The 16,284-nt window shown below is 35.1% G+C and overlaps 1 protein-coding gene across 1 annotated transcript in view; it reads left to right on the plus strand.

Annotated features, from left to right (window-relative positions):
• The window catches only part of LOC134252475 (uncharacterized), a 29,872-nt gene extending 13,801 nt beyond the window's left edge, over positions 1-16,071 (plus strand). The window contains exons 4-13 of the mRNA XM_062734963.1: positions 594-728; positions 3,699-3,787; positions 4,291-4,428; positions 4,812-4,913; positions 5,803-5,898; positions 6,707-6,790; positions 7,374-7,519; positions 11,527-11,632; positions 14,199-14,366; positions 15,901-16,071. Coding sequence (XP_062590947.1) covers positions 594-728; positions 3,699-3,787; positions 4,291-4,428; positions 4,812-4,913; positions 5,803-5,898; positions 6,707-6,790; positions 7,374-7,519; positions 11,527-11,632; positions 14,199-14,366; positions 15,901-16,059 — 1,223 coding nt within the window. The 3' untranslated portion in view covers positions 16,060-16,071. The remainder of the gene's footprint in view (positions 1-593; positions 729-3,698; positions 3,788-4,290; positions 4,429-4,811; positions 4,914-5,802; positions 5,899-6,706; positions 6,791-7,373; positions 7,520-11,526; positions 11,633-14,198; positions 14,367-15,900) is intronic.
• The last annotated feature ends 213 nt before the right edge of the window (positions 16,072-16,284 follow it).

Genomic DNA, 16,284 nt, shown 5'->3' on the forward strand with positions numbered 1-16,284 from the left:
TTAGTCACCTCAACCAGTTACTGCCCTTAGTCACCCCCAACCAATTACTGCCCTTAGTCACCTCCAACTAATTACATCCCTTAGTCACCCCAACCAATTACATCCCTTAGTCACCCCCAACAAATTACATCCCTTAGTCACCTCCAACCAATTACAGTCCTTAGTCACCCCCAACCAATTACATCCCTTAGTCACCTCCAACCAATTACAGTCCTTAGTCACCCTCAACTAGTTACTTCCCCCCTTAGTCACCCCCAACCAATTACATCCCTTCGTCACCCTGAACCAGTTACAGCCTTTAGTCACCCCAACCAATTACATCCCTCAGTCACCCCCCACCAATTATATCCCTTAGTCACCCCCAACCAATTACAGCCCTTAGTCACCCCCAACCAGTTACCGCCCTTAGTCACCCTGAATTATTTACAGCCTTTAGTCACCCCAATCAATTACATCCCTTAGTCACCCCAACCAGTTACATCCCCCCTTAGTCACCCCAAACAGTTACAGCCCTTAGGCACAATCCTCTATTAATAGGGAAGAGATGGTTAAATCTGAGAGGGATTAATAAGTGTAATGACTTTCTCTTTCAGATGATGTATACTTAGGCAATTACATAGATTACTATTCTTCTGGATCCACCTCTGATACTGGACCAAACATAGATTCCTTTGTCTGGCATGCACTGGAAGATATCAAAGCCAACATATACCCTCATCTCTTACCAGGTAACTGTTATTTTCTTTATTCATTAGTAAGGGCAATTCCATTAAAAATTATCTGAGTGGGTGAAAGGGGATGACATTTTTTAAATGTTTAAAAATGTTCAATTTTTTCTGTTGACTTTGGTGATGGATGTTTGTGTGTTTTTATTGTGTAATCCTTAACAATAAATTGGCACAGTTCAAAAATGGTTATTGGTCGTGCATTTACTTTTAGCCAATTTTACAGGGCTGCCTTGTTAAACATAACATACCCAGTTCTTCGAAAATATTCCAATCTTGGATTTGAAGTTATTTTTCCTCTCTCTTAATTAATTTAATTAACAAGTGCAATATGTATTCAATGTTCAGTTAGGCCTACACTATCTTTGATGAATTCATTTTATTAGCTCTCCTGAGCTGAAGGGTCAAATGAGCTTTTCTGGTCACATTTTGTCTGGCGTCTGTCTGTCCATCTGTCTGTGTGGAAACTTTTCACATTTTCAACTTCTTCTCAAAAACCACTGGGCCAATTTCAACCAAACTTGCCATAAAATATCGCCATAAAGTATCCTTGGATGAAAGGAATTCAAGTTTGATAAAGTGAAGGGCCACACCCCATTCCAAGGTGAGATAATTAAAAATTAGTGAAAAATTAATGGCATCTTTTAAAATCTTCTTCTCAAGAACCACTGGGACAGGAAAGATAAAACTTATATGGAAACATCCTCAGGTAGTGCAGATGCAAAGCTGTTCAAATCATTACCTCAGGGATAGGGCGGGGCCACAACTAATGATCAAAGTTTTACATTAAAGCAATATGTGGGAAAAAAAATCTTTAAAAATCTTCTTCTCAAGAACCATTGGGCCAGGAAAGATGAAACTTATATGGAAACATCCTCAGGTAGTTCAGACTCAAGATTTACATAGAAATATGTAGGAAAAATCTTTGAAAATCTTCCTCTCAAGAATCTCTGGGCCAGTAAAGATGAAACTTTTGTGAAAATATTCTCAGGAAGTGTAGATTCAAGTTTCTTAAAATCATGACCCTTGGGGTAAAGCGGGACCACAATGGACAATTAAAGTTTTACATAAAAATGAATGTTATACATTAAAATTTTTTTAAATTCTTCTTTTTAAGACCACAAAGCCATGATTGGTTATATCTTTATGGAAGCATCCTTAGGTAGTGTTGATTCAAGTTTGTTCAATTCATGAAAGGGGGAGTAGGGGGAGGGGGGGGGGGGCAATTGGAGATCAAAGTTATACCTAGAAATATCAAGGAAATTTTTTTTCCCCAAGAACAGAAAAGCCATGTTTATTCATATTGATATGGAGGCATCCTCAGGTAGCACCAAGTCATACGGGATCAAATGAGGGCCCCAGGGGTAGGGCTTGGCCTTAATGGGGGTGTCAAATGAATAAAAGGAAAAAAATCATCTGCTCAAAAACAGCAAAGCCATTTGTTATATTAATATGGAAGCATCATTAGGTATATGTAGTTTAAAATTCATGCCCCCCTTCATGTAAACTTCTCAATACTGAAATGATTTTTGCTTTTTTTCCTAGCCAATGTGTTCAGGTGAGTGATGTGGCCCATGGGCTTCTTGTTTAATGAAAGTTATTTTCCAAGATTTGTTGATATGTCTGTCTGTCCGTCTGTCTGTAAACAATTTTTCAAAATACTACTCCTCCTACAGTTTTGGTCTAATTTCAATATAACTTGGCACACAAGTAGACTACACTAAGATACATAATTCTTATATCAGTTTTTGATTTTTGTAAACGGTGTTGCCGTGGTTACTAAAAATAGAAATTTCTTTGAAATTTCTTTCAAAATGCTTTTCCTCCTACAGTTTTGGTCTGATTTCAATATAACTTTTCTCGTCTTTCATTTTATTTTAAAAGCATTGCGATACGTACCGTATCATGAACTGGATTCCGTAATATGTATTGTATCATGGGGTAGGTGTATCGTTGCACCCCTTCACAAAAGGTTCTACACCAATAAGAGTAATGTGTGAGAGATCACAAAACAATGTCATGTGAATGATACAAAGTGTGGACTTTAATCATCAAACGAGAAATACAGTTATTATATATATAACAACCGAAGGTGGAATTAATAATAGTGCTGTGCGATATTACCAGTTAACCGGTGTATCCCGATTTCGTTCTTCACAATACGTATCGCAGTATTTTTTTGTGACTAGCGGTTTGGGTTCGATATGCTATAAATTGTTACAGAAAGAGTTATTTGCCCTTTTCAAGGTAAAATATGGCGGCAAGCAACGTGAAGTTTGATCAGAAATCAGAGACATGTCTGTCAGAAACAAAAAGACGACAATTGTAACATGAAAGCCCTTCATGTTAAGGCAGAATCTGAATATTACAAAGTTGTGCCACAAAAAACTTAGCTTGCCACCTGCGTAGACACAACACGATCAGGCAGTTGCAATATCAACTCGAGAATACATGTAATTTGAGTTTATGTTTTCATTTAACATTGATGAAAAGCAAAATTTATTAAAAATTTTATATTGTGATATATTGCAATACAAAATATAATATTGCAATACATCGCGGTACGATTTTTCAGCCGTGATACCCAGCACTAATTAATAATTCTGCATGGTGCCAATGTCTGGCGCAATGTAAATGTGTCTTACAGAAATTATAAAACCTTAACAATAAAAATGATCTGGGCAATCTGTAGTCCTCTTCAAACCAAAAAAAAAAAAAAACAGAAAAATTAAAGTACATGTACAGAGAAACTTGTTGGGTTGGGCAATATGAGGTTGGTCAGACAACAACAAACAAATCATTTTTTAATTGTTGTCCTCAGATAATTTTTACTGGCATTACCCAAAGTATTTTTCTTATTCTTAGTATGAGCCAAAAAAAAAAAATCTAGAAATTAAAGTTATAATCCAACTTTTGACTTCTTTAATCTAAGTATGCACAGCGTTTATGAATTGTGTTTGATTATTTATACAGGAAGGAATCTTCACATTAATTCATACAATACAAATAATGATCCAGTCACTACAGCCAAACAACTGGATGGAATGCTAGCAGAGGGAGAGGTGTGTATACTAGTTACTAATATTCCTATCTAGTATTATCAGGCCAACATACATGTATTATTGTTACAATATTTAAGCTACATCATGTAATAAAGTGTGTAAAGGATCCCATAGGTGGAGTAGGATAGGATTTGTGTATTTTGTAAATAAAAACTTTTTTCTTACTCATCTTTTATTTTGAAAACAACTTGCAATTCATGCAGATCTTTTGAATCAAATGTGACAAAGTTAATTAATTTCCCTCATCCTCCAATAGTTGGATGTGATTAATTTACTGCTAGATGTAGTAGTAAATTGATACACTGATAACATTTAATAAGAGGAATATACCTAATGATAAATGCTCCAATAATTAAATTGTTACCAAAATTTCACCGTCCCCCTCTCCCTTTTCAATGATTTCAAGTTTCAGATGGAATAGGAAAAAGGTCTGTGAGATTTGCAGCATTTAGAAAAAATTATATGGACAAAATATGTCTGAAAATTCTTGAAATATTCTGTAGTCAACTCCACACAAGAGAGTGCGAGGTATAATTGGCCTGGGAACTAATGCCCTAACAGAGGGTCTGGCCCCAGTGTTAGCAGCCAACAAAATCCCCCAGATTGCCACCAGAGAAGATGAATATGGCTTCAGAGATAAGGTTAGTACTACTTTAATGTACTATTTTATATTTTACAGGGTTTTTTTTTTAAAAAAACTTAAAACTTTGTCCCCTCATTCAGTTGACTGTAGAAGTTCTGATTGTAAAATTTGTCCCTCATTCAGTTAACTGTAGAAGTTGTGATTGTAAACTTTGTCCCTCATTTAGTTAATTGTAGAAGCTGTGATGTAAAGTTTGTCCCCTCATTCAGTTGACTGTAGAAGCTGTGATTGTAAACTTTGCTCCTCATTCAGTTAACTGTAGAAGTTTTGATTGTAAACTTTGTCCCTCATTCAGTTGACTGTAGAAGTTTTGATTGTAAACTTTGTCCCTCATTTAGTTAGCCATAGAAGCTGTGATTGTAAACTTTGTCCCTCATTCAGTTGACTGTAGAAGTTGTGATTGTAAACTTTGATTCAGTTGACTGTAGAAGCTGTGATTGTAAACTTTGTCCCCTCATTCAGTTATCTGTAGAAGTTCTGATTGTAAACTTTGTCCCTCATTCAGTTGACTGTAAGTTGTGATTGTAAACTTTGTCCCTCATTCAGTTGACTGTAGAAATTGTGATTGTAAACTTCAGGGTTTGACACTAACGCTAGCCCGCTGGCCCGGGACAACTGAATACTGAGGTCGGGCTACCAGACATGTCTTTAAATTTGCCCTGCAGGGCTACAGTAAATTTTACCAATTACTCACTAAGAGCAAGAAAAGAATTATAATTTACACACAATATACCTGATAATTGTTAAATTTATTTTCAAACATGTTTTATCATCATAATTATTATTTTTGTAAGTCAAAATGTAAACTTTAAAGGTGATTCAAAATACCCTAAATGATTATAAATATGGAATTTTTCGAATAGAAAAAATGTCTTAGGTACAATCATAAAGTGACATATAATTTTTACCCAAAATACAGCCAGAATGCAGGATTTTGCATCTCTATTTTCAAAATTTCCCGGGGGAGGCCCCCCGTACCCCCACCAGCTGGAGGGGGAAACCCCCTCCCACACCTACCCCTCTCATCGCTTTGCAACTCGGCCACCAGCCTTCGGCTGTTGGACAAGTAATACATGAACAGGGCTAGTAGAAATTAGAAATTGCTATCCCTGCTGACAACTATGGTTTTAAAGTTAGTGTCGATCCCTGAACTTTGTCCCTCATTCAGTTAATTGTAGAGGCTGTGATTGTAAACTTTGTCAGTATTACAGTTTACTTTAGAGGCTATGATTGTAAACTTTGTCCCCTTATTCAGTTAACTATAGAAGCTGTGATTGTAAACTTTGTCAGTATTATAGTTAACTGTGGAGACTATGATTTTAAACTTTGTCAGTTTTACCCAGTTAACTATAGAGGCTATGTAAACTTTCAGGCTATCTATCCGTACTATAACAGACTCTCCTGGAATATAGGCTCCTTGTCCCACAGTATTATGATGGCAGCTGCTTACAGAAACTGGAAGAAGATGGTAAGGAATTTTAGAAACAATCAATCCTCTCAAACTTGAACTTTTCAGCCTGTTAGATTATTATCAAGTTCACAAAATAAGGATCTAAGTCTTGACAGGATTTGGCGGTTTTTTGGTATCTAGAGTGTAACAAAAATTTGATCTTAATGATTCCAAGTGTTTATATATTGTTGTAATGATAAATTTATTATACATCCCCTTACAACAAGTAAAATATATTTTTATTGAAAAAAATTTGAGGTCAATTATATAATATCAACCCATTAAACATTAGGCATTTGTCACGGAACTTTTTGATGCACAAGAAAAATAATGCCATGTTTCTGTGTACCAGGCATCAATTTCAGTGAGGATTGATATGAATTAAAAAAAACCACAATGTGGTGATCTTGAAAGTTGTATCATGATGTCATGTGATTGTACGAAATCTACAGTAAAATTGAGTGATACAAAGTTGGATATATATATATAATAAAACAATGTACAGTACTAGAACTGTATGAAACAATGCATGTCTATAGTATGTTGTACAAGCAGAAATTTTAGGAAGAATTCAGTTTTGGCTAATTTTAATAATGCTAAGAATTCATTCTGCATTTGGAGGTTTAAGAAGTTGCTCAAAAAATTGCTGATTTTTAAGGACAAATCGCTAAATCTGTGTCTGGCTAAAAGTTCCATTTATGCCATAATAAGATTTATTTGGAATAAGGAATATTTGTTTGGTCTGGAACTTCGGCTTGCCTAATGATTTGTATTTTTTGATTTGAGCTATGAAATCTGATTAATTACGTTTTTGGTCATATTTCAGATAATCATTCGACAGTCCAACTTAAAAATCAACAACGTCTTCATTCAGAAAGCAAAAGACTTCAATCTGGAAATTACTGCAGAGGTAAGATTAAATCTTGTCCATTAATTTTGCAGGTCTTTACAAGTTATTCTGAATTTGAGAAAGCAAGGTGATGAGGGGACATAATTGAATGCAAAGATACTTGTAAGAAATAGGAGTTACTTACTGTCTGGAAATAAGGAAAATAAAAAGACTTGAAAAATCTGGAAAACTTTCTCCTTAAGAACAGCAAATTCATGAATAGTGTCATAGTGAAAAAAATGTATCTTGAGGTAGTGTTGGCTCAGATTAATTGTTCAAATCATGATGGGGAAAGGTGGGGGGGGGGGGGGGGCACAATAGAGAATAAAAAAAAAATAATTTTTTTTTTGGTAAAGAACAGCATGATGTTGTTTAGTCACAATATTTATTCAAACATCCTCAGTTTGTTTATATTGAAGAATATTCAAGTCATGGCCCCTTGGTGGTAGATAAGGTCCCTGTTCTAAATAAACTGACGGACTTTAAGGACTACTTGAGTGAGCATTGTGACAAATGGGCATCTTCCATTGTATGAATCTAAAATTAACATAGTGGTAGCCAATATGATACCAGATAAAACAAACTGAATGTTGTTACATTTCAGATTGCTATACCATTCATTCCTCCACCATTGTGCAGACCAGGCCTCTTACAGACGTACATGGATAAGATTAAATCCTATGGAGTCCGGATAATATGGATGTTTATGATTCCCCCCTTTATGGCCTTTACTCTGTGTGAAGCTAGAAGGTATATGTACAGCATTTTTGTTAGCTCACCTGAGCCAAAGGCTCAAGTGAGCTTTTCTGATCACATTTTGTCTGTCGTCCATCCGTCCGTCTGTCCGTCTGTAAACTTTTCACATTTTCAACTTCTTCTCAAGAACCAATGGACCAATTTTAGCCAAACTTGGTACAAAGCATCCTTGGGTGAAGAGGAGTTTAAATTGTTAAAATAAAGGGCCAAGTCCCCTTACAAGGGGAGATAATCAAGAAAAGACAAAAATAGGGTGGAGTCATTAAAAATCTTCTTCTCAAGAACCACTGGGCCAGGAAAGCTGAAACTTATGTGGAAACATCCTTGGGTAGTGTAGATATTAAATTGTTAAAATCATGACCCCCGGGGGTATGGCGGGGCCACAATAGGGAATCCAAGTTTTACATAGAAATGTATAGAACAAATCTTTAAAAATCTTCTTCTCAAGAACCACTGGGCCAGGAAAGCTGAAACTTACGTGGAAGCATCCTTGGGTAGTGTAGATATTAAATTGTTAAAATCATGACTTTCGGGGGTAGGGCGGGGCCACAATAGGGAATCCAAGTTTTACATAGAAATATATAGAACAAATCTTTAAAAATCTTCTTCTCAAGAACCACTGGGCCAGGAAAGCTGAAACTTATGTGGAAGCATCCTTGGGTAGTGTAGATATTAAATTGTTAAAATCATGACCCCTGGGGGTAGGGCAGTGCCACAATAGGGAATCCAAGTTTTACATAGAAATATAAAGAACAAATCTTTAAAAATCTTCTTCTCAAGAACCACTGGGCCAGGAAAGCTGAAACTTATGTGGAAGCATCCTTGGGTAGTGTAGATATTAAATTGTTAAAATCATGACCCCCTGGGGTAGGGCGGGGCCACAATAGGCCAGTAAAGCTGAAACTTATGTGGAAGCATCCTGCCTGTGGTAGTGTAGATTCTAAAGTGTTGAAATCATGAAAAGGAAGGGGTAGGGGGGCACGATAGGTATAGGAAGAGGGGAAATCTGGTAAAGAACTGCATCACCCAAGTTACTCAGGTGAGCGATGTGGCCCATGGGCCTCTTAATATTTTTGCTACCAAATTAGGAACGTACGGTATAATAGGTAACAATTCAGTTGGAAAAAATGTAGCATTAAATTGTTATGCCATTTTTTCTGCAATATTGAAGGGTTATCATCTCTTATCCGCAACTCTTCCTATGCCACTGAATAAAATTTAATGATATTTTCACATTCTTTATTACATAATGCCATTGTGCTCCTACAGGTAACTCTTGATGGCTCGAACTTTGATCTCGAGAAGTTCTTGATCCCTGGAAGTGAGTCTCCGGTCCCGATTTTTTCCCCTATATAACCAGTCTTCATGAAAACTCACTGGTCCGAAGACCGAGGCCAGTGAATTTTGAAGTCGGGTCAGTGAAAATCAAATTTCAAGAAGTCCGATGGGCTTGTTGATTATAAAAATCATACACAGTCAATATATAACTGACTTACTTGCATAAATTTCATTGATATATTATATAAAATGAACAAGCACGTGTTGTTGAATTGTATTATTGTAACCCTAATATATCATGGATGTATTACGTAACAACCGGAACTAGCTAGTAACTATCAACTAGTACGTAAAATGTGCGAATTTCCAATGAACAACTTACCAAAACGCGACAAAGGATGAAAAATGGCGGCATTCAAAAGTTGAAGTACGTAAACATGTATAAATTTACAGTTATGAAAATGTATTTATTTTATTTTTTAATTAAGGGGCCAGTAAAAATTTTGGTGGGCCAGTAAATTTTAAAAGTTCACTGGTCCGACTGGCCAGTTAGTTTGAAAAGTTTTCGTGAAGACTGTATAACTAAGCAAATTTACTTTGATTTCTCGAACTCTTGATCTCTCGAAACCCTTGATCCCTCGAAGTCAAAAGGCAGTCCCACTATGCATATTCTATTGAAATTTACCCTCGATACCTCGAAGTGGCTATGTGTATACAAGTTACATAATTAGCAACTTTACCTGGACATTTAATGGCCCCAGGCAGAAGACGCGGGTCTCGTGAAACGGGATGTTTATTCAGGTGACACTTATACTGCAAGGTGATAATTGATTTATAATTAATCTTATGTTGCCTATATGCTATTAAAATAATTATCGTCGACTGTATTACGATAATTTAGAAACGCAGTGTCACTCAGAAATTGTAATTGCAGATTACAAGATGAAACGTAGTAAATTTAATTTTATTTCGAGTCAGTGTCAAAGTTTAACGAAATATGAAAATCCAGAAACAGCCTCAGTGTCAATATGACGACAATTGTTGGACAAATACTTACAGAACTTTGTTCAATGCACGTGTTTGGAAAAATCACAATGCCATGTGCCACGCGGCGCTGTAAAATGTCGTTTTCGTATAACGAATGCATAGTATAAAGAATAAAAAAATAAACATAAAATGACGTTGTACATTTTTAGCTTTACTCAGGTTAATAATTTCTAAAATACGAAATCATATCGCTGTTTTATAAAAACCACTTGTGAAAAATAAGCACAGCATGAACATCGTTATATCCGGTAAGACTAATTTAAAAACCTGCCAAACAAACCCAGAAAATTCTGGACTCTTGAAAACTCGAACTCTTGATCTGATCTCTCGAAGGTTTTCCTCGGTCCCGCGGACTTCGAGGTATCAAGAGTTACCTGTAGTTGATCTGACACTATTTCTGGTCTCCCAGAGCTAAACATGGAATTTGCAGTTATAATCATATGGGAGATGGGGGTATCATTAAGTAAGCTGAAGTTCTCACCATGCTAGTTAGCTTGACAGGGTTATCTAACATTGTCTGTCCTTGTAATGGTTTTGGCGCAAGTCTTTTTAGGTCACCTGAGTCAATCAGGTGACCTATTGCCAATTGTTTTCGCTCATATAACCACATGTCAATTAGAAGGCAAGTTCAGTTTCCTGTGTTAAAAAGGGAGATCTCAACATAAAATTGCCTATCCATTTTCCATCGTGTAAATTACATTTATTTATCTATCTTTTTAATATTATTTCTTTTAAAATTATAGAATTAAAATAAATAAATCAAGGTAAAACAAAGGTTTTTTTATACCCCCTGCAAACGAAGTTTGGGGGGGTATATAGGAATCACCTTGTCCGTCTGTCTGTCTGTCCGTCCGTCTGTCCCTCTGTCTTTGCAAACGTGTCCGGTCCATATCTTTCTTACAGAGGGACATTAGAATCTACTACTCCACACAAAGATTGCCCATGACCTAAGGATGTGTCATAACCTTGACCCAAGGTCATTTGGGGAAGTTCAAGGTCACTGGAAGAAAAATTTGATAATTCGTGTCCGATCCATATCTTTCTTATGGATAAATTTGGTAGGTTCTCATTTCACACAAAGATTGCCCATAGCCCAAGGGTGTGTCATGACCTTGACCCAAAGTCATTTGGGGAAGTTCAAGGTCACTGAAATAAAAATTTCATAATTCAAGTCCGGTCCATATCTTTCTTATGGATAAATTTGGTAGGTTCTCATTTCACACAAAGATTGCCCATAGCCCAAGGGTGTGTCCTGACCTTGACCCAAGGTCATTTGGGGAAGTTCAAGGTCACTGGAAGAAAAATTTCGTAATTCGTGTCCGGTCCATATCTTTCTTATGGAAAAACTTTCTTCTGAAAAACCCAATGGGGGGTATTTTGTCCCGTTTGGACAGTTCTAGTTTTTTTGATAACTACTATGTGCATATGAACAAGCATGAGAGGGTCTTTAAAGAAGAGATTTGCCTGGATGATTTAATCACATTTATGTGGACGATTTTATTGGGGATGGAGGCATCTGAATTTAAAAAGCGCCACTGTAGATTTTGATCGCACTTTCTTTAAATGCATTTAGCTCAGTCTCAGAGGAATTAAGATAATTATTTTTATTGAAGCTTATGCACTATCACATTATTTGGTGAGAATTCATTAATCGTGTCCCTTTTTGATGTTGACAGCAATAACATGACTTCCTATGATGGATACCAGTGGGGTGCTATAGGACAGTATGGCTGGTATTTCCCTTACGCCAACCAATATTACGCAGGATGTCGGGATCCAAATGTAAGTATTTAGCAAGATAAGAGTCAGCTGTTGTTTGTAAAATGAACTGTAGACTGGGATTTATTGAGGTATAGATAAATCTATTAAGAGTCATATCAAGGGGAAATTTACAAAAACTTAAAGGAAAGGAAGTCTTTTTAAAAGGATTCTTGTCTGGTTTCTAACAAAAAAGTATCAGAGTTTATCGTGCATCTTTTATATTGAGATGAGTACTGATTTTTATGCCTCTGCTCAGAAGGAGAGGGGGTATACTGTTTAACCCTGCATCTGTCCATAAAAATTTTTGTCACTGTTTTTAGATGCTTGAAATTTTAACGCATTCTTTACTTTGGCATTTCATATTGTGGGTTTCTTTTTTGACAAATCCATTGTCAATTTCCTCTGTATGTGTCTTTCAGTACAAAATTTCCATCAGTTTTCTCAGGAAGTACATTTCTTTAGGGTGAATTCACCATGCATCGGACACATACCTTGCTTCGGACAACTTCAGACAATAAATTCTCTTTCAACTTAAGAGTTCCCTGTATTTATTTGTTTCTGCCTTGAAGATGAAGATTTAATTTTTTTAATGATACCGATTGTTATTATTATGTTGTGATAAAAATACCCCGAGAATAGCCTTGAAGTTACGTCATATTTTACATCATCAAAGGGGAATAACCAGAAATTTATGATTCTGCGATTTTTAGAGTTATCGTTCTTAAAATTCGACTTCATCGGAACGAGTCAGACTTTGGTGAATAAAGTCAAAGATTGGTAATTTTACATAAATTTTAAAGAAATTTCACTTCAATGTTCGTATAATTCTTTTTAGAGCTGGTTTTCACTAGTATGTTCATTTCTCCCTACATCGGACACAAATTAACCATGCATCGGAACTTTCCGATGCAAAGGTAAGCACTACCATTTTCATACAGAACCCAGCTTATAGCTGTTTTGTGCGGAAAAAGAAAATAGAAACTCTATTTTTTCAGTCAAAATACAAGTTATCGATGTATGAAGTTTGGAATTTGACTCAATTTATTTCTACAAAGCAGAGTATGATAAACCATGAAAAAAGGCGCGAATTACCGCATTATAAGCATTTTAAAGCATTTCTAAGGCAGAGTGAGGTCTCTTTAATCGTTCTAGATTTGTGCAACGATATCGTCAATTAAATTTAAGTTGAGGGTTATTTCTTAGATAAAAGATAAAAATATATCCACATCAAGCATTTTAAAGCACTTTGATAAATGTATGATATTTTTCCAGTAAAAATACCGTCTGTCCGATGCATGGTAAACAATGTCCGATCCATGGTGAATTTTGCGTTATTCCTAAAAACTCGATTTTTGAGGATAATTTCTCAATAAAGGGCATATAATTGTGTCCCAAATTGATATTTTAATCACAAACTAAATGTTAAACTCCATTTTGATAATTTTCCATCGGTAGCGATATGGCGAGAACTTGCTGAAGTACAAGGGTATCCGATGCATGGTGAATTTACCCTATATGAACTTGTTTTTATGCTCATGAGAGTGTATATTCACATCAAAGCTGGGTTATTACTGATGCATATTGGCTCACAGACTTCTTCTTGTTTTTGAGAATTGGATAGGAACATTATAGGAACATTATTGACTATTGAATTGTATCTTGAACACCATTTTGATTCATAATAAAAAATAATGGGATATTTCTTATGCCTCTATTTAATTACAACTTATGAAATGTTTTATTATTTTTATTGGTGTTCTGAATAGCTTTATTTCTTTTTCAGTTCTTTAATTTTTAATTCTAATGCAATTGTTTTGTAAAACATGTTTTGATTGGCTAATGCGCTGATGTTTGAAGCAGTAAAACAAGCATTAACATGAGTGAAAGCTTTTCATTGTGACGTCATAATAGAGCGACGCAAAAACACAATGCTCCGTGACGTATTTTGTATAATAAAAATCAACAAAATAAGATGTAAACAACAAAAAATGCATAGATTGCATTAGAATGGGAATAACTAATCTCCTAATTTGATATTTGTGACTGTTAATGCTGATTTAACGTTCCCAAACATCGGTTTTACCGGGGACGCATAAGCGGAGCCGGTAAACTCAGTTTGAGAAGTTAAATCAGCATTAACGGTCGCAAATACCAAATTAGAAGATAGTTATTTCTTAATTCTATTTTGTTGCCTGGAGGAATTGTGCCTTCGATAAAAAAAAAAAAGGAATTGGATTTAATCATAACAATACATGTATATTTCAAAGCATATGTACGAATCATCCACTGGACTCTGTTTAATCATCAGTTTGCAAAAACAAAAAGAACAGAAATATTTTGTATGAAAATGTCAGAAAATATTAAGATTTTGCATTATTTAAAGTGGTAACTTAACCATGTTAACAATATTTAACATTTATATATATGATAATTTGTATTTTAATAAAGATTGTCTCATCATTTCTTTAAGCATAGCTTTATTTTTAATCACATAACTTGTATTCATTAAATACAATTTTATGATTTCATTGAGTTTTCATTAGTTTTGCATAAATTTTTAAGTGAAATAACTTTTTCATTCATACAGGAATTGCCATGTAGCACAGCATTCAAGGGTTGGATAGGAATTGATTCTACGTATGATTTAAATGGATTGATGACGGACCATTGGAAGAGAGTAATGGAGAGACATCTATTTACTGACAGAGTTCAGAAGAATTACAGAGGAACCAATAGAAAGAACAAGTGGCTAGAGGTAAACTCAGAAAGGAGATCTGATAAGAACCAAGCCAACAAACAATTCCCTCGCCCCTCTTTATAGGCAGGAAAGCTGCAGTTTTTGTTTAAAAATGGTTTTTTGTTCATAGACACTAAAATTACCATAATCAAAGCATGTGTACTTGACTCAGTTTAATCTTTGCAAAAGGAAAAGAGCAGAAATATTTTGTATGAAAATGTCAGAAATTGTTAAGATTTTGCATTGTCTATGTATGTATGCCTTGGCCTATGATGCAGTGGTAGTATTACGAGGGTTGTCCCAAAAAGTTGTAGACAGGGAAAACAGTTTAGTTTCTCTTTGCTTAATTAATTTTTTTTCCTTGTCATAGCGAAAATTAACATTTTATGATCATGCATTTCAAGTTTCATGATGATATCACATCTAATAAGAAAATTATGTAAAAATAAAGAAAGAATATAAGTGTACACCGGCGCACGATAGCAAGCGTAAATTACGTCTCTTATAACGTCATGATCTCTTTGTCTGCTTCACTCACGTCTCTTAACATTCAATAATTTTTTAAAGTGATAGACCACTCCTGACTAAGGGTCTTAAGTAAAATCACTACTGTCCGTTTGTTTTTTATTTGTTTTTTTTTTTAAACCAGATTCAAATTTCAGTCGAAATTTATTCGAAAGATCGCCTTACATTGTAGGTAGCAGAGAATACACATTGTTTGACGTCGTTCGAGATCAAAATTTTTCCCTGTTATCTGCGTTTAACAAAAAGTACTCTACTTATTACACCCCGAAAATATTTTCGGTATTCTCACTGAGTATCGTGCCAATTGAAAATAACTTCTTTATTAAAATTTGGTGTGTAATGTCGCTTCTTTACTATTTTTTCCAGTCTCTGATGTATATAAACCATAACAAACACAATTTATTACATCTCCATGCGCCGGCTACGCGTTTGACGACGTCATTTTCATTAAACTCAATACGAACAACACTGAAAATCATGACACCAATCGTCTGTTTCCAAAGCAATTTATATGATATTCTGAGATATTATTAAGATTTTGATTCTGCTTTCAGTGATTTAAATCTTAAGTTCAATGTATTATATAGTACTAAAGAAATAAAAGCAAATGTGATAGTTATATGCAAAAATTATTCAGAATTTTGTTAGTGCGCCGACAGGCCTTATCGGCCTTCATATAAATGGCCCTAATATCATTAATATGAAAGATATAAATTTAAAAATTCACAATTTTAAAGAACATTGAATATTTTATGTCAGTGCAAAATTTGGTTAGAATTGGTTGCGTACTTTAAAAATTATAAACATTGTCTACGACTTTTTGGGACAACCCTCGTACTGATTATAAACTATATGTGTGACCTTTTTCAGGTGTAGTTGGCTATGTATGCCTTGGCCTATGATTCAGTGATGGTATTACTGATTATAAACTATGTGTGTGACTAATTTCAGGTGTTGGCTATGTATGCCTTGGCCTAAGATGCATATGGTATTACTGATTATAAACTATGTATGTGACTTATTTCAGGTGTTGGCTATGTATGCCTTGGCCTATGATGCAGTGATTGTCTACAGTGAAGCTTTGACGGATCTGATGCAGAAGAACGAGACCATCACCCCAGACAAGCTAGTCAAGCAAATCAGAAATGTATTGTCCAATTTTTCTCCATTTCTCCTCTCTATATGAATTCATATGTTTTAGATAATTAAAAAAAATATACAGGTAAACTTCGGTATCTTGACATCGGATATATCAACAACCTCTGATACATGTATGTCGACGTCTGTCCGCGGTCCCGGCATTATTTACTATATAAATGATTTGCATAAACTCCGATACGTTGATCTTGGTGATGTCGACTACCTGTTTATCTTGACGTATGATGTACAAGTAACAGTAAGTGGCATAATG

This window comes from Saccostrea cucullata, unplaced genomic scaffold (genome assembly GCF_032062105.1).
Source record: "Saccostrea cucullata isolate Sc308-1 unplaced genomic scaffold, CSIRO_AGI_Scuc_v1 ctg3220, whole genome shotgun sequence".
NCBI classification, from domain to species: Eukaryota; Metazoa; Mollusca; class Bivalvia; order Ostreida; family Ostreidae; genus Saccostrea; species Saccostrea cuccullata.